We start from the raw sequence: 27,024 nt of genomic DNA, 5'->3' as shown, positions 1-27,024 counted from the left end.
AGAGAGTTCACGGCCAGGGCATACCCACTAGCATTAGCGGGGCAGTAGGAGAGTGTAGGGCCAGGGTGCATCCACTGGCACAGCAGAGTAGAGGGAGGGAACAAAAATTGGTGCCTGCTAGCACCTCTATCCCTGGAGAGAGTCCCAGTAGAGCTCCAGCCCTTCAGCAGATGCTTTAAGAGTAGCAAATGAATCTCCTTCACATACAGTCTAGGCAGTTTTCAAACTGCTGCTTTTGCGCTGGTCCCCGGGGTGAGTGAGTCTGTGTGTAAACCCTTTAAGAAAAGTATCTCAGTTCCCTATAGCCCTTTGGGTCCCCTGGATGTGAGGCCCTTTGGTTTTCCAAGCCAGACATTTTGGAGGTCCATCTCTCCATTGCAGATCCAACGGTTAAGTTGCATGATGTGAGGCACGAACCCCTCACTCCTTAGGGAGAAGCTCCAGCTTTGTGAGATGCCTCTGATTATAGGTCACTGTGTTGGGGGGTAGGGTTTGGCAGACCATGTCTCTGCCTTTCCTACCCATCTCAGTGTGGCCCTTTTACCATTTCTTGTGAAGGAATTGTTCAGCTAATTTTCAAATCTTTTTCAGAGGGAATTGTTCCACATGTAGCTATAGATTCCATGTGTCCATGGGAGGAGGTGAGTTCAGGATCTTCTTACAACAACATGTTGGACCGTACCTCCTCCAGACTAGTTATATTTCTCTTGATTGTTTCTGATGGTAGATGTAGTTTCGTAGATATAGTTTGTCACTTCCTATTTTGTTGATACTCATAGTGTTCGTTCACTTAGGCATTTTAAGAATTTTTCTCAAACAGCTTGGAAGAAACCTTTCTCTTCTTTTCTCTCCTTTTTAATTGAAGTATAGTTGATGTACAATGTTATATAAGTTACAGGTGTACAATATAGTGATTCACAATTTCTAAAGGTTATACTCCATTTATAATTATTATAAGATATTGACTATATTCCCTGTTTTGTACAATATATCCTCGTATCTTATTTCATATATAATAGTTTGTACCTCTTAATCCCTTATGCCCATATTGCCCCTCTCCACTTCCCTCTCCCCACCGGTAACCACTAGTTTGCTTTCTATATCTATGAGTCTGCTTCATTTTTGTTATATTCACCAGTATTTTGTATTTTTCTACATATAAGTGATATATTCCACATATAAGTGATATCATACAGTATTTGTCTGACTTATTTCACTTAGCATAATGTCCTTCAAGTCCATTCATGTTGTTTCAAATGGCAAAATTTCATTCTTTTTTATGGCCTAGTAGTATTCCATTGCACATATATGTGTGTATATAGATATAGATCACATCTTCTTTATCCATTCATCTGTTGATGGACACTTAGGTTGCTTCCATATCTTGGCAATTGTAAATAATGCTGTTATGAACGTTGGGGTACATGTATCTTTTCGAGTTAGTGTTTTCATTTCTTTTAGATATATACCCAGGAGTGGAATTGCTGTGTCATATGGTAGTGCTATTTTTGTTTTTTGAGAAACCTCCATGCTGTTTTTGACAGTAGCTGCACCAATTTATATTCCCACTAACATTGTAAAAGATTTCCCTTTCCTCCATATCCTTGCCAACATTTGTTATTTGTAGACTTTTTGATGATAACCATTTTGACAGGTGTGAGTTGATACCTTATTGTGGTTTTGACTTGCCTGATGATTAGCAATGTTGAGCATCGTTTCATGTGCCTGTGGGCCATCTGCATTTCCTCTTTGGAAAAATGTCTGTTCAGGTCTTCTGCCCATTTTTTAATTGGGTTGTGTTTTTTGGGATATTAAGCTGTATGAGCTGTATGTATATTTTGGATATTAATCCCTCATTGGTCTCATCATTTGCAAATATTTTTTCCCAGTTTGTAGGTTGTCTTTTTGTTTTGTTTATGGTTTCCTTTGCTGTACAAAAACTTTTAAGTTTAATTACGTCCGATTTATTTTTGTCCTTATTTCCATTACTCTAGAAAATGGATCCAAAAAAATATTGCTGCGATTCATGTCAAAGAATGTTTTGCCTATGTTTTCCTCTAGCAGTTTTAGAGTATCCCATCTTACACTTGGATCTTTAATCCATTTTGAGTTTATTTTTGTATATGGTATTAGAGAGTGTTCTAATTTCATTCTTTTGCATATAGCTGTCCAGTTTTCCCGGCACCACTTATTGAAGAGACTTTTTCTCCATTGTATATTCTTGCCTCCTTTGTCCTAGATTAATTGGCCATAAGTGTGTGGGTTTATCTCTGGGCTCTCTGTTCTGTTCCATTGATCTATGTGTCTGTTTTTGTGCCAGTACCATACTGTTTTGATTAGTGTAGCTTTGTAGTATAGTCTGAAGTCAGGGAAGTCAGGGATTCCTCCAGCTCTGTTCTTCTTTCTCAAGATTGTTTTGGCCATTTGGGATCTTTTGTGTTTCCATACAAATTTTAAAAAAAATTTGTTCTAGTTCTGTGAAAAATGCCCTTGGTATTTTGATAGGGATTGCATTGAATCTGTAGATTGCTTTTGGTAGTATGGTCATTTTAACAATATTAATTCTTCCAGCCCAATAACACAGTATATCTTTCCGTCTGTTTATGTCGTCTCCAATTTCTTTCATCAGTGACTTATAGTCTTCCAAGTACAGGTCTTTTACCTCCTTAGTAGGTTTATTCCTAGGTATTTTGTTCTTTTTTATGCAATGGTAAATAGGATTGTTTCCTTAATTTCCCTTTCTGACAGTTCATTATTAGTGTATAGAAATGCAACAGATTTCTGTATATTAATTTTGTATCCTGCAGCCTTACCGAATTCATTGATGAACTCTAGTAGTTTTGTTTTCTGGTGGCAGGAATTTCTACATATATGTAGGATTTTCTACGTATACTATCATGTCATCTGCAAACAGTGACAGTTTTACTTCTTCCTTTCCAATTTGGATTCCTTTTATTTCTTTTTCTTGCCTGATTGCTGTAGCTAGGACTTCCAATACTCTGTAGAATAAAAGTGACAAGACTGAGCATCCTTATCTTGCTCCTGATCTTAGAGGAAATGCTTGCACTTTATCTTCTCTTAAATGTAGGGTTCTAGCAGCTCTGAAACTAGCCCAAACATTTAGGATTACTGAATTATAGGATTCTAATTGGTGGCAAACAGAATGAATTAGATCTGTTCACCTAGATGCAAGTGAATCTTAGGTCACTCTGTTCCCTTAAAATACTTACTGCTTTATAATTTAGAAACAAGACATATTTCTCTTTTGCATATACTAAACTTGTACTAATAGCCTTATGTAATGGGAGTATTGTAAGAATTATTCCAGTTGCTATGAACAGTGTACAAAAAAAATCTTTCCTGATGACATTCAGTGGACTTTACTAGTAGCTACTCCACAAAATTGCATTTTCTGAGTTTAATGTTTTTGTTTTATTATAGTAATAGAAGCGATAGTAGTATTTTTTAAGTTATTGAAATACTTGGTATTTTCTGTCTTCCTTGTCCCTAACCCAGCAAATCCAGAAGAGATTATGTGGTGTGGTCGTTTGAAGTGCCGTTTTGGAGAATGGTCAATTTCTAAGATTTCACCTTTCTAAAATATGACAGTTTTCTTGTTGAAATGCAAAAATCTATTGGTTTGCACAGTTCTGAGTCAGGAAGTACTTAACTTGGTAGTTAAGGATCTTAGTACATCTTAGTAGACTGTATAGACCAACCTACACCTTATGTCTTATCAGGTATACATTGGGGCCATCATTCCTCTGGGTGCAGCTGAGAAAGATGGTCGTCTCCGTGCAGCTGATGAGCTGATGTGCATTGATGGAATTCCTGTTAAAGGGAAATCACACAAACAAGTGCTAGACCTAATGACGACTGCTGCTCGAAATGGCCATGTGTTATTAACTGTCAGAAGAAAGATCTTCTACAGTGGTATGTGAACCTGTTCCTACTCTGATAAGTTAAAAAAGAAACAAAGAAACTTAGTCCACATTTTTGGGGAGTTTTTTGGGGTTTCTTTTTTGCTGGTTATTTTATTATGTTTAATAGTGTATGAGATAACTCATTTGGTGTGATCCAAGGCCTCATTGTGGAAAGCCATGTAAGGTCAAAAGGATTCAGAAATAATACTACTACTATCAAAAAAGAGAAATAAATTTTGGGCCTCTATATTAAGATTATATTAATATATATTGATGAATTTGCCAATGTGGCATTGTAGATCAGAGTATCAGCTTCAATCTGTTTTCTGAAAAACAAAGTTATTTAGTCATACCAAGATATCCCATTAGCTGAATATCAAAAGATTTTGGATCCTGATGATCCTAAATATTCAGAGGACAGAATGTTTCTACTTGACAAGTTTTAGTATAATATAATTTAACATTTGTGTGCTTACCATGTCCCAGACATACTGATTTTTTTACTTACTCTTTAGAACACTATGATGTAAACACTATCATTATTCTAGTTACTCACAGAAAGGTTGAGAAACACATAGGTGGTAGGTAGTAGGACCAGGATTAAAGCAGGTAGTTTAATTACAGAGCTTGGGGTCTAAACCATTACACTAGGGTATGAAAATCTCATGTATTTTCTCTTCAGTAGTTTTGTGAATATTAAGTAGAAATTTTTCAAAGTGAATTCTTGCCACTTAAAAATTTTTAAAAGATAACCCTGTGGCACCACAAGAGTGTAAGCCTCATGTAGTTTGGGAGTTTCATCCATTTAGTTATGTGCTGTGTCCCCAGTATTTAGAAAATGCCTGCCTGGCACAGAGTGGACATAAAAAAATCTGTCGACTTGATGAATAGTTGCATTACTCTTAAAAATGAGGCACCGTGTTTTTGATTGCAACGTCCAAAGTAAAGGCCCAGGGACTTCCCTCGTGGTCCAGTGGTTAAGACTCCCTGCTCCCAATGCAGGGGCCCGGGTTCGATCCCTGGTCAGGGAACTAGATCCTGCTTGCTGCAACTAAGAGCCTGCATTGCTGAAGCTAAAGATCCTTCATGCCACAACTAAAAGATCCCGCACGCGGCAACGAAGATCCCGCGTGCTGCAGCTAAGACCTGGCACAGCCAAATAAATAAGTAAATAACAACAAAGTAAAGGCCCACCTCCCTTCCTAAATATCAGGTATTCCGTGATGCATACAGATTTTAATGTAGTGTTGCCTCCATTTGGTTATGCTGAAGTCAGAACATAACTACACAGAGTAAAAAATGTGATGCTATACAACTAGAGGTTGGCTCCCTCCTGGAAAGCATCATGAAGAAGTTTCATTGTAGTTTGATATTACTGGAAGCATTTTAGCTAATTCATTCTAACCATGCATTATATCAAAAATAACCTTTCTTTTTATTAATGATTGGATGTTGGTGACACTTTGTCGAGGTGCAAAAACATATTCTCAGAATCACATAGATTTTGACCCAAAGAGACCTTGTAAATGCACATTCATTGATAGCAATGTTGTTGTGGTTGTTGTTTATGATGTTTTGTATCAAATTATGGCACAAAACTTGCTCTTTTTTTGAAATCAGTTAGGACTAACTTGTGTCATTCTTTCTCACATTATGATGTTATCTTGAATAGGAGAAAAAGGTGTAGGTTAACTGCCCATTTGCTAGGAATTCCATATGACCTATTCTATGCCTAGGAGAGTTTGCCGTTCATGTGGACAGCTTGTTGTATGCCTGAGAACTGCTAATGGTTAACTCATCCGGTATCACCCATCAGGAACCTGCAGTTGTAAAACACATTGTAAAAGATAAATTCTGTGTAGATGGCAAACTGTTCTCAACCTGTAATGGGCATCATCTCTATCCTGATGCAGTGACCTCTCAGACGTCATGAGTGTCAGTCACTGCACTAAATTATATTTAAAGTTGATTTTAAAAGGAAGTTTACTATGTTGTTACTCATTATCAACTTTTTAAAAAATTACTGGTCCAGGTTAAAAACCTTGCTGGAATTAAAATAATTTCAAGAAGGATTTTTTGACTATCAAATTTCACAGAAGCTTTGAAAAACTTCCTTTAAAGTGAGGTAACATTTTGCATTTTTCCAACTATGTACTTAAAGAGCATTTAAGAAGTCAGCTGGACTGCTGCCGCCTACATCTGCACTCAAATTAGGTCCAGAGCTCACGTGGGTGGAGGTGCTGCTTTTCTATTCTTTATGTTATTAGAAGCTAAATTTTCTTGTGAAAGGCTTAGCACAAAAACACTTTAGTTATCAAAAGTTATGATATTCCAGAAATATCAAAATTGATCATGTTTATTATAGAGAAACAACCTGAGGATGACAGCTCTCAAGCCTTCCTTTCAACACAGAATGGCTCTCCCCGCCTGAACCGAGCAGAGGTCCCAGCCAGGCCTGCTCCCCAGGAGGCCTATGATGTTGTCTTGCAACGAAAAGAAAATGAAGGATTTGGCTTTGTCATTCTCACTTCCAAAAGCAAGCCACCTCCAGGAGGTAAGGGCTCCTATGTCCTGTTATCCCTCCCTACGATTCCAGTTTTCTGAGTTGCCTGCTGGGGTTTCTGAAACTACTTAGGAATCATGTAGTGATATAAATTGCCTCAGAGAGTTCTCTTTTTTTAAAATGCTGAATATTTTCTTTATTTTCAAAATTAGGTAATCTGGGGACTTCCCTGGTGGTCCAGTGGTTAAGATTTCACCTTCTAATGCAGGGGCTGTGGGTTCAATCCCTGGTCGGGGAGCTAAGATCCCACATGCCTCACAGCTAAAAAGTCAAAACATAAAACACAGAAAATTCAATGAAGACTTTAAAAATGGTCCACATCAAGAAAAAAATAAAAAAGTTAAAAAAAAAAGGAAATTGACTGTATTATAAAAAAAAAATTAGGTAATCTGAATCAAACCTTCCAGGCTTCGGGTTTATCTATCTATCTCAGATTCCATAAAATAAGTCTTATTAGTAGCTTGGTTTACATCAAGATTATATTGTGGCAGTATGTCAGGGATGTGACCTAATTGCTTTAGTGAAAGGACAATGCTGAATTTTTAAAATTATGGGGGCACAGGGTTTTTTTTTCAAATTAGGGGAAATCGTGTATGCAGAAATGAATTAAATGCTAGAAACAATTGAGAAGAAGTAAAACAGATTACCAGAAAAATCTTGACCCAAATATGTCTTAAATAGTCCTTTCATGTTATTTAATAATGACCGCCATATTCCAGCTATAAAGCGACCTTCTTGAATGATAAGAGGCATTCTTACTTTATATGCTTCATTGAAAGGTAAAAATTTTGTCAGAACCTTGAAAAATTAAATATCCTGAACCCAGCTTAACAGAATGTTGTCTGAGAAGGATGAGTATGTGTATTAATTCCCTCAACAAAGGAGGAATTACCTCTAGTATGTTCAGGGCGGTTATGATTCAGCAAATTAAATATTTGTCATGTCTTTATGTTTCTAAGAAATAATCATCTTTAAATATAATTGTAAAATCCAAATGAATGTAAGATGAGAACCAGCAAATTAATATTTATGTATTATGCTTGTCTTTCCAAGTCAAGTGATAAAAATCTTTGACCACATGAAAATGCATTCTTGCCTTTGCCAGTGGATTTGATTATATCTTGGGTAGTGAGATCCTTTTAGACTAGATGGTCACTAAAACCTTAGTAAAAAAAGAAAACACTTTCAGTAAAGTGTTGTGAGCCAAACCAATTTGCAAAAATCTTGCTGGAATTAATGCAGTTGTGTAGAGGAAGAAGATTCCGTGACATGGATGAGTTATTACTATAGTATCAGGTCACTGCTCACTGATACTAGTTTCCATTTTCCAAAAGCCGTTGCTATGGTAACGCTTGGACCTGGAACTGTCACTGATGCTTTGAGGATGATCATGTGGCCTGTGTCAGAAAAATAAAAGGAAGCAGCATTTAGGTGGAGTTTATTTTGTATCATTGGTTATTTGTTTTTCAAAATACTGATTTCCATTTTAGATAATCATATTCTCATTCTAATTCCATGCAATAATCCCAGGCATTCAGATTAACAAAAATAGTGAAAGATTATTACTCAACATGATAGATGCTAACCACTTTTCATATTGAGGATACTCCTTTTCTAGCACCACAAAAATTAGGTGACAGTCTAGTGTTCACCATAAAACTAGGAGATATAGAGGAATTCAGTAAAATAAATTAGAGGAATTCAGTAAAATAAATTATGTTACTTAAATATGTTTAACATATTTTTATACTTGTTTGTTTAAAATTTATATTATTATACTTCAATACATTATATATTAAATATTTTATTTGTGTATATTTATTTGTTTATATTTAAATTTTTAAAATCTTTTTATATGTATTTGTTTAAATTTCTTCTTACTATTTTGATGGTTTTACTTACCATAGATGCTAGATCTCTGTATAAGACAGTGTCATTAAGTGCTGGGCTTTGTAATCAGACAAACTTGGATTCTAGACCTGCTTATGTCTTTTAATAGCTGTCTGATCTTGGGCACATTACTTACTTAGCCTCCAAGAGCTCCAGTTTCCACTGTGAAATGAGGATGATGATAACACTTCCTGTCTCGTGTGTTTGTGCGGATTAAAGGAGATACTGCGTGTGAAGCCCTTTGCCTGGACCTTCAATAAATGCTAGCTGCTGTTGCTTATTGTAGTTTCTGCTACCATTGTTATCATCATTATTTATAAAATTGCCACTGCCTCTTGACCTTTTTTTTTTTTAAAGAAACGTTAAAAAGTTTATCAATATTTGAGTAATGAGATAGGAAAGAAAGCCCAATTAAAATGTAGGATTGAGGCAGCAACTAATGGTGGCAGGAAATGAGTGTTGCTGCAAACTGCATAACAATGAAAGTTTGGTTTAGAAAAGAGTTAGCACAGGTGAAAAGGACAGAAACCTGTCTGTCAGAATAGATCATTCTTTATGGATCTTGTCTTGATATAGATTGGTATTCTGCACAGTGTAGATTGTTGGGGTTTTTTTCCCTTTTGCCGAAATATATTTACTGCTGACATTTGTCACAAGACGAGTTCCCAGTAGCACCTCTAATACCAGTTATAAAATTCTAAGATTCTCTACTGTTGGCTTTTTCAAAGATCAGGGATCCAGGCCCAGCATCCTTCTTGCCCTGGACCCAGTTTGTGTCAGACCTACATGAATGAAGCACTTAGAAAAGACCTCTATTGAAGATGAAAAGGACTTGGCTAGTTTTTGCATTGCCAGTACTTCAGAGGTTTCAGTGTTTCTGTTACTATATACTTTTCAGTTCTGGTTGCAAAGGATTTCTTTGAGAAGGGGACATTTCCAGTTACTGTCCTTTCTTTTCCTGAAAAGAAATGTTTTAAGAGCACTGAAGTGATCCCAGCAGCTGGACTAGCCAGTCTGTGAGACAGATTTAGACCAAGATGATTGAAGACGGATAAATGGGCTTTATGGCAGATGCCTATAGAGTTTGCATATACCAACAACAAGGCAGGACTTAGACGTTTCCTTAGCCATGCAGTTACTCTGAAAACTTCCCAGTCTATTCAGAGAATGTTCAGAAGTTATCTTTCTACTGGTCTACTATTTTTAGCTGTTTTGGTGGTGCTGCTATGTCAAGAAAATAACAATCTGACTACTTTTATCTTCTCTCACCTCGGCGATTAACCCTTTGTGAAGTTCTGTACCAAGATTTGCCAATTCCTTTTGACCACATTGCTCACAGGATGAGAAAGGAACCCCTGAGACATCAGAGATTCATGTTGTGTGATGCTTTCCCAAGTCTGAACAAACCCCTTTCAGTGTTCCAGGGAGCTGAATGATTTTCCTCTCAGGGGATCTGGAATGAACACTGTGTACAAGTAAATCTCTTCTAAGAAGGAGAGTAACTAAGATATTGATTTAGAAGGTCACCACAGGGCCTCTGTGTGATTCTCCCTATGTTTCTGATGTGCCACCTGTCGTACTATCAGGGCAATCAGCTCATGCTGCCAGGCACAGGACATGGCCCATGCTGCTCTGGAGCTTTTCTAATTAGTTTATAGGGAAAATGGCATAGTAAGTGCTTGATATAATTCAGAGCTAAAAGGCACTTGCTTCCAACAGTCACTTCCTCATTTTTAAGATAAAGTCTCCCAATGTATAATCCTAGAAGAGCCAAGGAATGGCATTCACTGTCCATGGGGACATAAATCATGGCCGAGAATAACTTCCAGTCCAAATGAAGGTCTATTAAAATGGCCCTAGGGCTTCCCTGGTGGCGCAGTGGTTGAGAGTCCGCCTGCCGATGCAGGGGACACGGGTTCGTGCCCCGGTCCGGGAAGATCCCACATGCCGCGGAGCGGCTGGGCCCGTGAGCCATGGCCGCTGAGCCTGCGCGCCTGGAGCCTGTACTCCGCAGCGGGAGAGGCCACAGCAGTGAGAGGCCCGCGTACCGCAAAAAAAAAAAAAAAAAAAAAAAAAAAAAAAGGCCCTAACATACACCTAGATATAATTTAGAAATCCTAGCAAGGAGCCCATTTTACTATGGAAATTAAACATAATCACAGTGCCATTTTAAAATATTAAATTATCCTTATTCATAACAATAAGGCTACATATTCAGCAGGAGCTCAAATGCCTGATAAATTTACTGACCTAGGCAAAGAAATTCTTAGAGAACATAGAAGGAACATTTGTTTCTCAGTACAAATGCCCCTTATTAAATGGTGAAAGATATTTTGACAAGATTTCCTGAATGTCTGAGAACTCATTTTAAGGCTTAGTAACAGTGAAGTGTCGTAGTAGTTACTCTAAGAAAGCCTTTAGCATTATGCTAGAGATATAATAGAGCTGCACAGAGTGTCTTTGCAAACGTCTTAGATTCAGCTTTGTGCATTCAGGGTATGATTTTATCCATAAGCCAAATAATCTTAATGTTAAACATTAATGTTCTAATTCCACTCCGCTTTTCTGATTTTTAAAAAAATCTAAAGGCATTAAATAAAAGGAATTAATTTTGCCCTAGAAATAAGTATGATTCATTTTAATGAGCAGTCATTTCACTGTAACTGGATTTCTGACCAATCTGAGTCCTAAACTTGATTTTGAACTGCATTTATTAACAAGATTCCTTGTGGGAGTAAATGCCCCTTCAACAGAACCAAAGATGATCTCATTGTAGCCGTTTCTAAAATAGCCAAAAACATGATGCAGCCTAAACAGCCAACAGCAAACAAGAAACATGAGATATTCTCATAAGTATCACTGAGGTCAGTAGCCTTTAAACTGGATCATTAGGATGACATTATAAAAATTGGAAAAAGGTTTCTGGTAAGTGGAAAGAAGCAAAAAGGTTTATATGCTATGATTGCAACTGTGTAAAGAGTATCTATGCCTGTGGAGAAAGAGTGGAAGATAATATGAAAGTAGTTGCATTTGGATAGGATGATCACAGGTGGTGGTTTTTTGATATATCTTTAAAGAATTTTCTTTGATGTTATTATGTTGAATTTTTCATGATGGTGATGATGATGATGATAAATCCAACACTCCAAGATATGTTAAATAATTGAAAAACCTGGGGATTTTTTTCCCATAGTTATTCCTCATAAAATTGGCCGAGTCATAGAAGGAAGTCCAGCTGATCGCTGTGGGAAGCTGAAAGTTGGAGATCATATCTCTGCAGTGAATGGGCAGTCCATTGTTGAACTGTCCCATGATAACATTGTTCAGCTGATCAAAGATGCCGGTGTCACCGTCACACTAACAGTCATTGCTGAAGAAGGTAAGGAACCAGTAGACCTGCCTTCCCCAAACTGATCTGAGGGACACAGAGCCTGTAGAAGGCAGTGGCTTCCTCCAGCATTGCCAGAACCACTGCAGTGATAAAACCATTCATACGCTCGGGAGTCTCATTTTTTACCTTTTCCATTTAATGAATTTAAAAGACAGTTTATTATAAAGTCGTCAGTAGCTCAAGAAAAATAATACAGCTAGTGAGTGGTGGCCATTTATTTATGTGCTGGAGGAGCAAGCACCCAGAGCAAAAGACATTGGTAATGCTTTTCAGATCTTATTTTCTTAAAATAATGTCTTAAGTCTCTGCTTGAGTGAGAGAAAATCCTCTAAAGGGTTCCAAGAAAGTCACTGTTGATATCAAGCCTTTCATGTCAGGCCCGTGCCATAGTGTGCCTTGCCTCGCAGGCAGGGCTTCGTTCTGGTAGCTGCTTTACAAATGGGGGAAGGGGAGTGCATCGGAATGGCCAGTAAATAGGGCATAAAACGTACTTAGTGTCTTGCCTTGCTTTAAGGCTGCCTTTGATCATTAAGAATTTCTAATTAGGAACCATTTTTGAATAGCACCGGTTCATGGTCTTTGTTTATGAATTACAAGGTAACCGTTAAATAATGCTCATCTCATTTTTCCTGATCTTGTAAAATTTATGAGAAGCCAAAAGCAACAGAATTGCGAAGGGTCAGTCTTCCATGTTAAAATTCCTTGTACCGTAATGTGTGTTCATGTCCCCCGTGCCCCCCATGATCCTCTAATCTAGTCAGTTTTCAGGTCTTTTAATTTTTGATTATTCCTTTCTTTTCCCTTCCTCCTGTACCACTCGCATACCTTTGTATCTAAGGTTCTACATAAATCTCCCCTCTGTCCAAGATTCTGTAGGGGGATTTCTTTGTGGACACGAGTTCATCTGGCTGCTCTCGGAGGCCCCTTCTCATTCTAAGACACTGTGACATCCCTGCCTCTGCTCTTTTCCCTTCTCTAGCCTGTTCTGCACTCTGCCCAGACTCTGTCCCACACTCTGCTGATTCTTCCTTCTAAAGTCCTCTTCAGTGCAAGCTCCAGTGCTTCCCCGCTCTCTGCACAGAAAGTGTTTTATGATTTTGTTCCCAGCCTGCCTTTTAAATTTACCTCCCAGTTCTTTCCAAATTCTCAGATCTTTCCAAAGATCTGTCTCTTTTTCCAGATCCTCTCTTGAACTGGTCCTCATTGGCCTCTGTGCACATGGGCTTCCTCCCCCAGTCCCATAGCACTCCTTATCTCTGCAATTCACTGAGCACTATTACATCACTAACTCCCTATTAAAGGGTCTGCTCTTTGAATACAAAGAAAATGATACCGATTGACTAGGATACTTGCTAGGCACTCAGTAAATATTTTTTTGAATGAAGGAATGAGTAAATGGATGAATGAGCGAATGAGCAAAGTAAGAGTCAGGAGATTTTCAGTTCTATGCCAATACCTAGCAGAGGCAATATAAGCCTAATAGAAGAAGTAAGCTTTTGACTGACAAGAGTTCACTGACACCTATTAGCTAGTTGTCTGACCTTAAACAAGCCACTTAACATTTCTAACCTTCAGTTTTTAATCTGTAGGGTGGGAATAATGATATCTATTTCAGGATCACTGTGAAAATTAAAGGTGAAAATGTACATAATCTGCATAAGTACCCTAAGGTGCTCATCTAGTGATAGCTGTCATTATCTTACCACGTCTTTGCATGGCTGCCTCCCTCACTCACTGCCTAAGGAAATAATAATATTTAAGAAGCACTTACTATGTGGCAGCTATTGTCCTAAGTACTTTACATCTGCTAAGTCATTTAATCCTCACACTAACCCTAGGTCGGCACTATTAATGGCCCATTCTATAGGCGAGGAAATGAGCCACCAAGCAGTTAGAGAACTTGCCCCTGGTCATAAAACTGGTGACAGAACAAGTATTTGAATACAGGCTCTAGGCTGTAGAATCTGTGCTCCTAACTGCTGTGCCTTCCCTAACTAATCATGGTATCTAAAATAACCCTCCCCCTGCCTGACCCAGTCTTGCCTTACTCAGTTTTACTTTTTTTTTTAATTTAATTATTAATTAAAAAAATGTTTACTGAAGTATAGTTGATTTACAAAATCGTGTTAGTTTTACAGGTACAGCACAGTGATTCAGTTATGTGCGTGTATATATACATATATTCTTTTTTAGATTCTTTTCCCTTATAGATTATTACAAAATATTGAGTATAGTTCCCTGTGCTATACAATAGGTCCTTGTTGATTATCTATTTTACATATAGTAGTGTGTATATGTTAATCCCAACCTCCTAATTCATCCCTCCCCTATCGCCCTTCCCCTTTGGTAATTCTAAGTTTGTTTTCTATGTCTGTGAGTCTCTTTCTGTTTTTCAGCTTTACTTTTCTTCATTGTACTTATCTCTACATGAGGTTATTGAACTATGAGTTTATTTGTTTATTGTCGTCTCCCCTACTAGAATGTAAAGTCATAAGATTCATGAAGTTAGAGATTTTGTCATGTTTGGTGCTAAATCCCAAGGGCCTAAAACAGTGTTAACCACATAGTAAGTGCTCAGTCAAATTTTTTGAATGAAGGCTTATTGTTACTTAATATGATTTTGGTAAGATTTCTTTATCTCAGTTTCTTTACCATGATCTCTTTGGCCTGCTTTTTAGCCTTAAATTCTGTTCCGTGACCCACAAAGAAAAGCAGGCCTCAGTGCCACAGGGTTGTGACATTTCAGGGTTGTTCTGAGAATGATGTATGTAGTGCAATTATATCACCATGCTTGGCATGCAGTAGTGATAGAAGCTGCTAGAAGTAGTGGAACTAGCAGTAGTATACATCAGTGTTTCTTAAACCATATATAGAAGCATCAGTAGTTTTTTTCCCAGTTCATCACAGACCAGCGTTTTTTGTAAAATTCAATAAAAATTAAATGAAAAATGAAAATTTTTCTGTCGAATCATTATAAAATTAAAAAATTTTTACTCTCAGTATCAGTATGCATCTTATTGCTGACTAACAGACCACACTTTGAGTAGTCTTGAGACAGAGAAAGAAGTGGTCTTTCTACTGCTGAATGATATTAGTATAATTTTTTCTTCAAAATTACCCTTTATTGTTGATGGTGTTTTCGAGAGGTTGTCCAAAATTACTCAGTTGTTCCTCTTCCATTTAAAAATTAACTTTGGAATTCCCTGGCAGTCCAGTGGTTAGAACTCCGAGCTTTCACTGCCGAGAGCTGGGGTTCGATCCCTGGTCTGGGAAATGAGATCCCACAAGCTGCGTGGCACGGCAAAAATAATAATAATAATAATAACTTTGACATTCTGGCCCAAATACTTCTGGACTTGTCTTCTGGACAATCTTAAGATTTCTTATATAAGGCCAATCAGTGTTTACGAAAAGTGGAAGGGTGGCGGGAAACACCCCAGCAGATCCATGCTTTAAAGTGTTATTTCATATGTAGGTGCAACCTCTTAAAATACAATCACATTTGACATGTAAAATCACATTTCAGTGATTACACCTTATTTTTACTATACTCTTAAGTTTTATTAAACTGTGGGAACATTTAGAATCTCTTACTTTTCTCAGGTAAATTAGAAAGTGTCCCTTCTGTCCCATTCATGGAGTTCGTAAGACGTCCAAGCTTCTCTGAAGTCTGTCAATTGCACTAAAGAGTCAAATGAATACTTACAGCTCTACAGCTGTTTTCAGAAATCACACATTCAGAGCGATACCTCAAAGCTGCATTCCATCCCATGTGATACTGCTCCCCGCCTCTCCATAAGCCATTCACTGTAAATCAATAAAAGACAGTTACCTGGAAAAAGAAAACTTGTTTCCTTCACCCTCTTTTCCCCCTTTTGCTAGATATGATTCAGTATCTGTTCTTACTTTGCCAAGTTCCCAAGTCAAGTGTCGTGTGTGGTATAAAACTCTCAAACACATTCAGGACTCGGGACTCCCCCTGCTGTGTGGCATTCCCACGACACTGCCACCTCTTCACCAGGGCAGCTCCTTCTCAAGTCTAGAGCATAAACTGACTCAGCCTGCTTGTTCTTGCTTATTGGAAAGAAATCTTTAAATTGTATGATTTTTTAAAATTGATTCCTAATGTTGTGTCAGGTCTTGTTCATTTCACTTTTAAGAGTGGACACAAGTTCCCAAAGGCTACCAAGGGCTATGTTAGAATGGTTCTGGTAGTGTTGCCATCATTTTCGTTTTGTTTTGCTTTCCATTGATTTATCTGTTTATTCTCACTTGTCTCCGTTTTCCACTCTCATTTCTCTCACTACTCCCACTGGGAGTTATGCCAGTGTATTTTATGTGCCTCCCTTTATTTATGTCTTTTAAAATACATGTTTTTGTGTGTGTCTGCCTTTATTTTTTGAGTTGTATAACTGGTATTGTGTTATAGATTTTATGCTGGTTTTTTTTCTCAGAACCATATGCTTTCTTTTTTTTAATGTCACTTTATTGTTACAGAATCTAATCCAGGATCTTACATGGCACTTAGTTGTTGTATCTTCTTTTTTCTTTTTAATTGAGACATAACTCATGTGCTATAAATTTCATTGTTTTAAAGTATACAAGCCAGTGGTTTTTAGTATATTCATAAGGTTGTGCAACCATCCCCACCAATTCCAGAACATTTTATCACCCCTATAAGAAACCACTACTCTACTTTCTCTCTCTATGGATTTGCTAGATATTTCATGTAAATGGAATTATATCTGACCTTTTATGTCTGGCTTCTTTCACTTAGCAAAATGTTTTCATGTTTCATCTGTGTTGTAGCATGTCCTTTTTATGACTAATGAATAATATCCCATTCTGTGTATATACATTTTGCTTATTTAATCATTATTTGATAGACACTTGGGTTGTTTCTATTTTTTTTCTATTATGAATAATGCTGCTATGAACATTGGCATACAGTTTTTATACAGATGTGTGTTTTCATTTTTCTTGGGTGTATACCTAGGTGTGGAATTGTTGAGTCATATGATGTCATGTTTAACTTTTTGAGGAACTGTCGAACTGTTTTCCACAGCAGCTGCATTGTTATATATTCCCACCAGTAATGTATGAGGCTTCCAATTTCTCCACATCGTCACCATTTATTTTCCTTTGTGTGTGTGTGTGTATGTATATGTGTGTTTTAAGCCATGCTAGTGAGTGTGAAATACAATAGTATCTCATCGTGGTTTTGATTTATATTTCCCTGGTGACTAATGATGTCGAGCGGCTTTTCGTGTGCTGTTGGTCACTTGCATATCTTCTTTGGAGAAATGTCTATTCAGATCCTTTACTCACTTTTAATCGGGTTGTCTTTTTTATTGTTGAATTATAAGGCTTCTTTATATTCTAATTTTAGATCCTTATCTGATATATGGTTTGCCAGTCTTTTCTCCCATTTTGTGGGTTGTCTTTTCACTGTTTTGATATTGTCCTCTGATGCACAAAAGTTTAATGTTGCTGTTGTCTAATTTATCTATCTTTTCTTTGGTTGCTTGTGCTTTTGGTATCGTAGCATCAAGTGCCTTCAAGATTTATCTGAGTTGCTGGGTGAACACAATCGATTGCTTTTAACTACTTGACCATTTTCCATACTGTATATTTACTGCGTATTACCTGTCTCCTCCCCCATAGACAGCCACGCCATCTCCAACTCCACATTATCACAAACCATCCTCTGTACCTTCATATATGTACCTTATAAAACAGCGTGAGAATTTATTGGAGTGAAATTGCTCGATCAAAAGAAATTGCTTACTTTGACCAAGTACTATCAGATTGTCCTCTGTAATTGCTGCAGCCATCTACACTCCCACCAACAGAACACTGAGGATTCTTTATCTTCACATCCCCGCCAATACTCAGCATTATCCAGCTTTCAAGTTGGCTAGTGTACAGCAAGGAAAGTGTTACTTCATCGGTATATAATTTGCATTTCTCTGATTACGCATGAATTTGAGCATCTATTTGGATGCTTGTTTGGGGTTGTTTTTTTTCTTGTAAATTGCCTCTTCATATCCTTTACTCATTTTTCTTGTGGGATTGCTGTCTTTTTCTTGTTGATATTTAGAGATTCCTTGCAAATTATAGGCATTAGTCCAATTTAGTTTTAGAAAGCATAAATACCTTTTCCTGTCATCTGTATGTTAACTTTGACTATGGTGCCCTTTGTTATACAGAGAGTCTTAATTTAGATGTCACCAGATTAGTCAATTTTTATTCAGTACCTTATGGCTTGTGCTTTTGAAGTTTTATTTAAGATATCTTTCCCCACCCCATATCACAGAAATTTTCTCTTATATTATCGTCTATTGGATTTCTAATTTTGCATTTTGCATTTAGATCTTGAATCCATCTGGAGCCTACCTTTATATATAGTTTTAGGAGGGATCCAGTTTTATTTTTTATCCTTACAGTGAGCCAGTTTTTCTAGTACCATCTATTAGACAGTACTTCTTTTCCTCATTGATTTATGGAGCCATCTCTTCTATATATTAACCTCCCCTTTAAACGTGAATCTCCGTACCACAACGTTCATTGCAGCACAACTGTTTACAATAGCCAGGACATGGAAGCAACCTAAATGTCCATCAACAGATGAATGGATAAAGAAGATGTGGCACATATATACAATGGAATATTACTCAGCCATAAAAAGAAACAAAATTGAGTTATTTGTAGTGAGGTGGATGGACCTAGGGCCTGTCATACAGAGTGAAGTAAGTCAGAAAGAGAAAAACAAATACCATATGCTAACACATATATATGGAATCTAAAAAAAAAAAAAAAGATAGTTCTGAAGAATGTAGGGATAGGACAGGAATAAAGACACAGACGTAGAGAATGGACTTGAGGACACGGGGAGAGGGAAGGGTAAGCTGGGACAAAGTGAGAGAGTGGCATTGACATATATACACTACCAAATGTAAAATAGCTAGCTAGTGGGAAGAAGCCACCACATAGCACAGGGAGATCAGCTCAGTGTTTTGTGACCACCTAGAGGGATGGGATAGGGAGGGTGGGAGGGAGACGCAAGAAGGAGGGGATATGGGGATAAATGTATACATATAGCTGATTCACTTTGTTATACAGCAGAAACTAACACACCATTGTAAAGCAATTATACTCCAATAAAGATGTTAAAAAAAAGAGAATCTCCAAGTTCTTTATTCTGTTCTGCTAGTTTATCTATTATTATCTATATGTACCTATTGTGTATATACATATAATTTTAATATATATAAATATAATTTTTGAGTGTGTGTATATATATATATTCACACACACACACACTTTTTTTTTTAGTCTGTAACTTGGTGGTATATTCTAATATCTGTCTGTTAAGGCACGTCTTTCTCCAAGCCCCCACCAAATCAACTAGGTATTCATGAAATTTTTCCATGTAAAATTTTAGAGCCAATTATTAAGCCACTCTAAAAAATCCAGCTGCAATTTTTATTGGGATATATTGAACATATATTAACTTCGGGAAAATTTATACCTTTAAATATTAAGTCACCCCACCTAAGAGTATGGGCTATCTCTTCAATTATTCAGGTCATCTTTTCAATAGAATTTTAGAAAGTTCTTTCATGAGATTCTTATTCTTGGTAAAGATGATTCCCAATATATTATAATGTTTGTTGCTAAAGTTTAACTGTGGGATTTTGTGTTTATCCTCTGATAATACACTTTCTCTTAAGTAGTTACATACAGAAGCTCCAGCAAAAGTTTAATTCTCATTGAGGGAAAGATATACTTAACCCATTGCTTTACAAAAATCTTCAGATAAAATTTAGAGAGGCTGCTGCAGCAGCCTAGCCAGATACCACTACTCTCCTCCCGCCACTGTTTATACCCTGGCCTGTGTTTTCAGAGTACTCTCAGTTACTTTCAGTTACAAGAAGTTCTTAAATAAGAATTAATTATTTATCTATGTTTTTAGTCCCAAGAACTTTGAAGAGAAACAACTTAATCCAAGCCATAAAATAATGATGTATTTAGTGACCCTGAAGTCCCAGCTCTCTCAATAGAAATTGCTTCCTAAACATTCATATTCCTTGTTTTTCACATCAGTCTTTCTGTGTTTTCATTATATTTGAGATTCAGATTTTATCAGTTTCTACATGTTCTAACCTAAAAATGTCCTCTTACCTGGAACATTTTTGCTAAATTAGGTAAATATTTCAGACTGTACACCTTAAGAGAAATATAGCCCCAATCATTTTGATGATTATGATAACCATAATGATCATTTTAATAGAATCATTAATATAGTGAATATGATATGCCAGGCACTGTTCTAAGCATGTTTATCTATACAGTAACCCCACGAGGTAGCTGTAATTCCCTTTTCATTGATGAGATGATTAGATTAGAAGCACAGAGAATTAAAGTAATTTGTTCAAGAACACATAGCTAGTGAATGATGGGATCTGCCTGAAACCCCATCAGTCTTGCTCCAAAGTTCATGGTCTTAATCATTAATCTATGCTCTCTCTTTGATATTTTAAAATATCCTATGTTTTAAAATTTGGGTGGGATAAAACATTAGAAAGTTTCAGCTTTTTTTTTTTTTTTTTGGCTGTGTTGGGTCTTCATTGCTGCGTGCAGGCTTTCTCTAGTTATGGCGTGTGGGCTTCTCATTGCGGTGGCTTCTCGTTGCAGAACACAGGCTCTAGGCATGCGGGCTTCAGTAGTTGTGGCATGTGGGCTCAGTAGCTGTGGCGCACAGTCTTAGTTGTTCCGTGGCATGTGGGATCTTCCCGGACCAGGGATCGAACCCGTGTCCCCTGCATTGGCAGGCGGATTCTTAACCACTGTGCCACCAGGGAAGTCCGAAAGTTTCAGCTTTAAAAATAAATATGAGTCTGACAACCTCCAGAGTGTCTTTTAACTGTCATCTCCCATGAATTGGCATCTAGTTCTAGATGCAAGCAGTTACTTTGCTTAGTTATGAAATCCGCCTTCAAGGAACAACAGGAGTTCTGGAGCTGTTGAGGATGATACTGAAGCAAATGTTCCTTTTTTCACTTACATCTGTGCTCTTAGAAAATAGAATCAGTAAAATCTTTATAAACATTTGTCAATACTCAGGATGATTTTATAAGTTTCTCTTTGATACTAGAGTCAGGTGAAATAACTACTGCTACATTAAAGATGCAGGTTAAAGATACGTGTGTGATTTCCAGACTGGCCTCTGTGCTCCAGCATTCCTAAGACCTGTTTTTGTCATCTAGAGTGGTTTACCAGTTATGGACAGTACACTCTGGAAACCCATAAATATATTATAAGGTAGTTCCCAGAGCTCAGTCCTCTAGATAATAGTATGGAGTATGTTCATTTCTGATTTTCATGTTGTGTGGACGACCAAAACAAAGGTGAAAGAGGGAAAGCATGTGCAGTAAGAATGATTCCTGGTCTCTTCAAACATAAACATCGATCAGAAGCCACAGGGAAAAAGACATTAGTTCCAGTCGCAGGCAGCTGATAGCAGTGCTGCTTGTGTAAAGTCACTACCGTCGGGAAAGTGACAACCACTTGTTACTGTCTCACTTTCACAGTTTTATGTACAAATTCTTATTTCTCTTGTTTCGCCTTTGAACAGAGCATCTTGGTCCACCATCAGGAACAAACTCCGCCAGGCAAAGCCCAGCCCTGCAGCACAGGCCCGTGGGACAGTCACAGGCCAACCACATACCTGGGGACAGGTGGGGCTGCTCTTCTCAGGTTTTGGTTTTTTCCCCTGCTCATCTCCCCACTTTTCATCACCCACCCACCCCCACTCACCTCCACACAGTTATGCAGAAGCCAGCCGGTTAGGTCAAGATGAGATGTCTACTCCCTCCGGTCCCTTTGTCCCTTCCTCCCCCTCTTCCCAGCCCCAGCCCAGGGTGCAGCGTAACAGGTGGGGATTAGAAAGAAGTGACAGTAGCACCTACTCTGCTGCTCTAGGTCCTCACGGTTTTGGTAGGGAAGCCCCAGACCCACATCAATTACCATCTTCTTAGACTACCCGAGCAGTATCTGTGCATATTTCTTTAGTCTTTCGTTGAAAATACAAGTCAAGAAACAAAAACTAAATTTCCAGAAATTCAGCATTTTCACAGGCATTGGTACTGCAGGAGAGCCATTTTTCACTGTAACAAGGTCAGCTTATCTGCCCTCCGGTTCAGTGACTTGAGTGCAGTTTTCCTTGATGTAAACTGTGCTGAGACACCCTTAAAACAAAAAAACAAAAACAAAACGAAAAAACAGCATGGGGGTGTTGACAGACTTGAAGCCAGGCTGGAGTTAATGGCTAGTTTTTGCCTGGCATCTCTCTGCTTCTAGATACAGCCTGTCTTAATAGCAGTTTGTCAGAGGGAGAATGGCACAATTCAGCTTTTAAAGGAAAAGAAATCGATCCGCTTTTACTTTTAGGCTGTTTTTCATATTCTCAGTTCAGAGAGTGACTTGATTTCTCTTTCCTGTAGAAGTGTCACAGAAGGTGAAATTGGAAAAGACGTCCTCACTTCCTACAGACACTCGTGGTCTGACCACAAGCACCTTGCACAGCCTGACACTGCAATGATTTCAGTCATAGGCAGTCGGCACAATCAGGTAACAGAGATTCCCCCCAGATGCGGACTGTTCTTTTCAGTTGCTGAATCACTGACACTGATGAATTTTAACTGCAAATCAGTTCAGATAAACTTGTTCCCCAAACTGATCATTCTTAAGGACCTACTCTGTGTTTGGCATTCTCTTAGTGTCCACGAGACGACGTAAAGAGTGAAAAAGAAGTTTATCCTCTATTGGAGAAATCTTAACCCTTAGTTGAGTACCTAGAAGTAGCAGTGTTTTAGTTAATCAAGGAAGGATTTGGGGTGGGTTTTTTTTTCTTTTTTCAGGAAAATTAGTCAAAATCTGCTTAAAGGAAGCACTGTTCAAAATTCTGTTCTCTGATTGTTCTGTTGCATATTGACCAACTAGTAGAGAAGACATGTAATCTTCAAATTAATTTAGGCTGCATTTATAGAAATTAAGTAGCCCTTTGACCAAAACATACATTCCTTCCTTATGATATAGAAATGCATATTGATATCATATGATAGCACTTATATGTGGAATCCCCAAAAAATGATACAAAGGAACTTATTTACAAAACAAAAATAGACCCACAGATATAGAAGACACTAAGGTTACGAAAGGGGATGGGGGATAAATCCGGAGTTTGAGATAACATATACACCCTACTATATATAAAATAGGTAATCAACAGGGACCTACTGTAGAGCACAGAACTATACTCAATATCTTGTAATAAACTATAGTGGAAAAGAATCTGAAAAAGAATATATATACATGTAACTGAATCACTTTGTTGTGCACTTGAAACTAACACAACATCGTAAATTAACTGTACTTCAATTTTCTTTTAAAAGTGTGTATTGAGAATATAAATCATTTCTTCTGGCCATAAAAGGAGTCTTTCTTCAAACTTTAAATAAAGCAGTCCACGTAAACTTGTTTTCCTTACACTTCTCTCTCTCTAGAGCCTTGGCTGTTACCCAGTGGAGCTGGAGCGAGGCCCCCGGGGCTTTGGATTCAGCCTCAGGGGTGGGAAGGAATACAACATGGGGCTGTTCATCCTGCGTCTGGCTGAGGACGGTCCTGCCATCAAAGACGGCAGAATTCACGTGAGTTGGCTTCTGTCTGCAACCTTTGGTTCTGGCTCCGGACTGGAAACTTCTGAAAATAGTTGATTAAAGGGAATGCAGAAACCTCCTGAATCTATGAAGCAAGCTTTTCCATCACTAAAACCTGAAAGGCAGATGCTTGTCATGAGTTCATTTCCTCTTTGCAGGGTGCTATACTGTATTGCAGTTAGGCTGTTTGCGCTGGCTTGACTTTGGTCAGTAAGAAAAAATCAATTTTACTTACGTAGTCAACATTCAAGGGCAAATGGATTAATAAATAAAATATACTTTCATCTTATTAAGTCTTGGGAAAGCCAGGATGAAACAGAATCATCGACTTCTTCCAAGAAACAATAATCCCAGGATTTTTTTTCCCCTCTTAGCTACTTCTAGAGGGAGCCAGAGGTCGAAAAGCATGACTCTCCCAAACTTTATTATCATTTGCAGGACTAGAAATCACGTCAGCAATGTTCCTGCATAGGGGTTCTCAGCTCTGAAACACTATAGCTTTGTACATGGCGTTGAGGCCAGATGGTTTATGGATCTGCAAAAGATATTTTCCTTCCTTCTCTAGATGTTACTTAGAGGATTCTTATATTGAAGACATTTGCTGGGCTCAGTTTTTTTTAAATAGTTAATTTACTGGTATTCAATTATATGCTAAAAATTTTATATGCTAAAAATTATAAAATCCGGACAGCCTTCCCCTTACTATTCAAGAGAACTTTGGACTTCCTCCCTCTGCTACCAGTGGGCATCAGGGAAAGATAAATTTTTCTTTTTCTTCTTTTTATTTTTCTCTTTTGCTTTTAACTAAGTAATTAGAAAGGCAAATGACCCTGGCAAATTATTAGATGGTAAATTCTAACAATGATTAGAAAAGTCTTCTGGGTGATTGCAGTTTTAAATTATGCACATCACTACTCCACTCCCATTACTCATTTCATAAACATTTACCGAGTGTTTGCTTTACCCAGGGATTTATACATGATACTGAATAAGCAAGGAGAAAGAGTGACCCCCAAACAAGATACCATCCTTTCTCTAAAGGACTAGACTTTTGTACAAGTTCAAAGTAGGTGAATATGAGTAGAGAAGATTTCATAGACGAGGTGGCATTGGACAGTCAATGGGATTTCAACAGGGAGAGATTAAGAAAACATTCCAGGCTGAAGAAATGAGCAAAGGGGTAAAACGAAGGAAGTACACGTCATATATAGGGAACTGCAAGTGGTCAAGTTTACCTAGAGTCTATTTAGAAAATACATAGGAAGGTAGAAGAAAATGAGAATATGCAAGTAGGATGAATCACCAGTGTGTAGGTCCAAGGCAGTGGAAAGTCACAGAAGGCTTTTGCGCCACGAGTTCCCCCTGAGAGCAATACACTGATAAAATCAGTCTCTTGGTGTGTAGGATGGATGAGGGGATAGGGCTAGCTATCGTTTAGGCATCCAATCATGGTGGTGGGAGTGTAACTTGGATGGTAGTACTTTGGGTGGACGGTAAGTGATGCATGTGGGATCAACCGTTAATGAAGAAAAGACCAGTTTAGATGACTGACAAGTATTAAATGAGTGAAGGATGAAGGAAAAAAAAGAGTAAAGGATGGCTTAGAGGCTTCACCCGGCCTGTACTATGAAAAAAAAAAAACGTGAGGGAGGCCAGTGGGAGAAAGGATTTGGCAAAGACTGATGATGTACTAAGTTGTAGTCATGTTGAAGGACCAGCTGGTTGAGCAGGTGTAAATATTTAGCAGGCAGTTAGGACAAGAGGTAAAGTCCCAGATTGTGACATTACCCAGACGGAAGTGATAACTGATGCCTTTGCTGTGGATGAATTCACTAAAGGAGACGATTTAGAGAGTTGTGGGCCAGGGGCAGGACTCTGGATAAGGCCTGTCATTAGTGGACCATAGAAAGTAGAGAAAATGGGGAGGGTGAGAACGCAGAGCAGCAGAAGCAGAGCTGGAGGGTGTTGACGGCAAGGAGAGGGGCTGATGGCCAAAGTCCATTAGTGTGCTGAAGCTGAGCTGTTTGCTCTCGCCACAGTTCACTTTCTTGTAGGGACAGTTTAATAAAGTGGGGAGAACATGGGTTTGGAAATCAGACAGGACAAGGATCGAACTCTGGTTCTGCCACCTTGTAGCTGTGCATCGTTGGGTAACTACTCTGAACCTGCACAAAACGCAGAGCTATAATACATGTAAAATACATGGCCCAAGTAAACTTCTTAAAGTTTTAGTAAGAGCAGTTTGAGGCACTGTTTATGGGGATGGCATACTTATTTCTGGTTTTCTTGGTCCTTTTTCTCCTCCACCCCCAACCTTTTAAAACAAAAATCTCTAAGTCATTTAAACTTGGAGTTTTAAAAAAATCTCATTGTATATTGTATCACAAAACTCCAGTTAAACCAAAAACTAGGATATAATTGAAATGTTGGTTTCAAATATAACCCTCAGATACACTAATCTCACCAAATAAAAGGCAAACAAAGAGGCCTTAAAGGATTCTATTTCTAAAACATGTTATTCTTTTTTTTTTTTTTTTTTTTTTTTTTGCGGTATGCGGGCCTCTCACTGTTGTGACCTCTGCCATTGCGGAGCACAGGCTCCGGATGCACAGGCTCAGCGGCCATGGCTCACGGGCCCAGCCGCTCCGCGGCATGTGGGATCTTCCCGGACCGGGGCACGAACCCGTGTCGCCTGCATCGGCAGGCGGACTCTCAACCACTGCACCACCAGGGAAGCCCTAAAACATGTTATTCTTAATAATGAACAGAAACTTTAGAATTATGTGATTAAATCAGCTTTAATATAAAAAAGAAACTCTGAAATTTGAAAGCAAAAGCAAATAAGCTATTACTGCTATGCCCAGGTTTGTTCTAAACTCTAATAAAATAAATCAGCTTTTCAGAGAATAATTTTTCTGGCTACTAAATCATCAAAATCTTGACTTGGTGTAGGGATCATGGGAGCTTTGCTGTAAATGACAACTTACTCAGGTGGCCACTGTCCCAAAAGATGAACATTTATCTCCAGCTGACACTTGTGCATGGAGCCAGCCACCTGAGCATCCATCCTGTCTGCCTTCCCCTCCTGCCTCTCTCCTCTTCTCCCGTCTTTTCTGTTAAGCTGACACTGTACTTTGTGTCCTGTACCTATTATTCCAGTATCTTCCGCACCTGAGGTAGTGCCTTGAATATTGATAGTAGATGTTCCATAGATATTTGTTGAAAGAATAGAATGCATGGTTAATATTTCTAGATAATGGGAGAATTTTTTTTAAATATTTAAGATTAACTCCCAGAACTTATTACTGGGTAGACAGGACTTGGGCTATAGGAAGGAATAAGCAAACAGTGTAATCGTATAATTCACTAAAACAAGAAAATGTTTACTTTTAAGATAGATGGAAAGGTGTTGAGAGGATCTGTACATGTAGTGAGTCTTCAGCTGGTCCTTAAATCCTGATTTAGAGAGGAAGGAAAAAGGTTCTGGGCTAAGGGAATGAGAAATCAGCTGAATGGAAAAAGTCCATATTAGGTAAT

At 38.0% G+C, this 27,024-nt stretch overlaps 1 protein-coding gene and 1 long non-coding RNA gene across 6 annotated transcripts in view; one reads left to right on the top strand and one right to left on the bottom strand.

Moving 5' to 3' along the window:
- The window catches only part of MAGI3 (membrane associated guanylate kinase, WW and PDZ domain containing 3), a 267,622-nt gene that overhangs the window by 230,366 nt on the left and 10,232 nt on the right, over positions 1 to 27,024 (top strand). For all 5 annotated transcript variants that reach the window (XM_033861658.2, XM_033861654.2, XM_033861659.2 and 2 more), the window contains 6 exons: positions 3,741 to 3,933; positions 6,289 to 6,477; positions 11,570 to 11,755; positions 21,405 to 21,507; positions 22,273 to 22,399; positions 23,335 to 23,478. In XM_033861658.2, the coding sequence (XP_033717549.1) occupies positions 3,741 to 3,933; positions 6,289 to 6,477; positions 11,570 to 11,755; positions 21,405 to 21,507; positions 22,273 to 22,399; positions 23,335 to 23,478 (942 nt within the window). The remainder of the gene's footprint in view (positions 1 to 3,740; positions 3,934 to 6,288; positions 6,478 to 11,569; positions 11,756 to 21,404; positions 21,508 to 22,272; positions 22,400 to 23,334; positions 23,479 to 27,024) is intronic.
- Positions 6,467 to 22,277, bottom strand: LOC141279442 (uncharacterized). The gene is made up of 3 exons (XR_012333699.1): positions 21,739 to 22,277; positions 15,362 to 15,574; positions 6,467 to 7,883 (listed from the first exon to the last, which is right to left on the bottom strand). It is a non-coding gene; the product is annotated as an uncharacterized lncRNA (long non-coding RNA).

The sequence above is a fragment of the Tursiops truncatus genome, chromosome 1, assembly GCF_011762595.2.
Source record: "Tursiops truncatus isolate mTurTru1 chromosome 1, mTurTru1.mat.Y, whole genome shotgun sequence".
In the NCBI taxonomy this organism is placed as follows: Eukaryota; Metazoa; Chordata; class Mammalia; order Artiodactyla; family Delphinidae; genus Tursiops; species Tursiops truncatus.
Note: the sequence above shows the minus strand (reverse complement) of the source record. Positions and strands in the feature narration are given on the sequence as shown.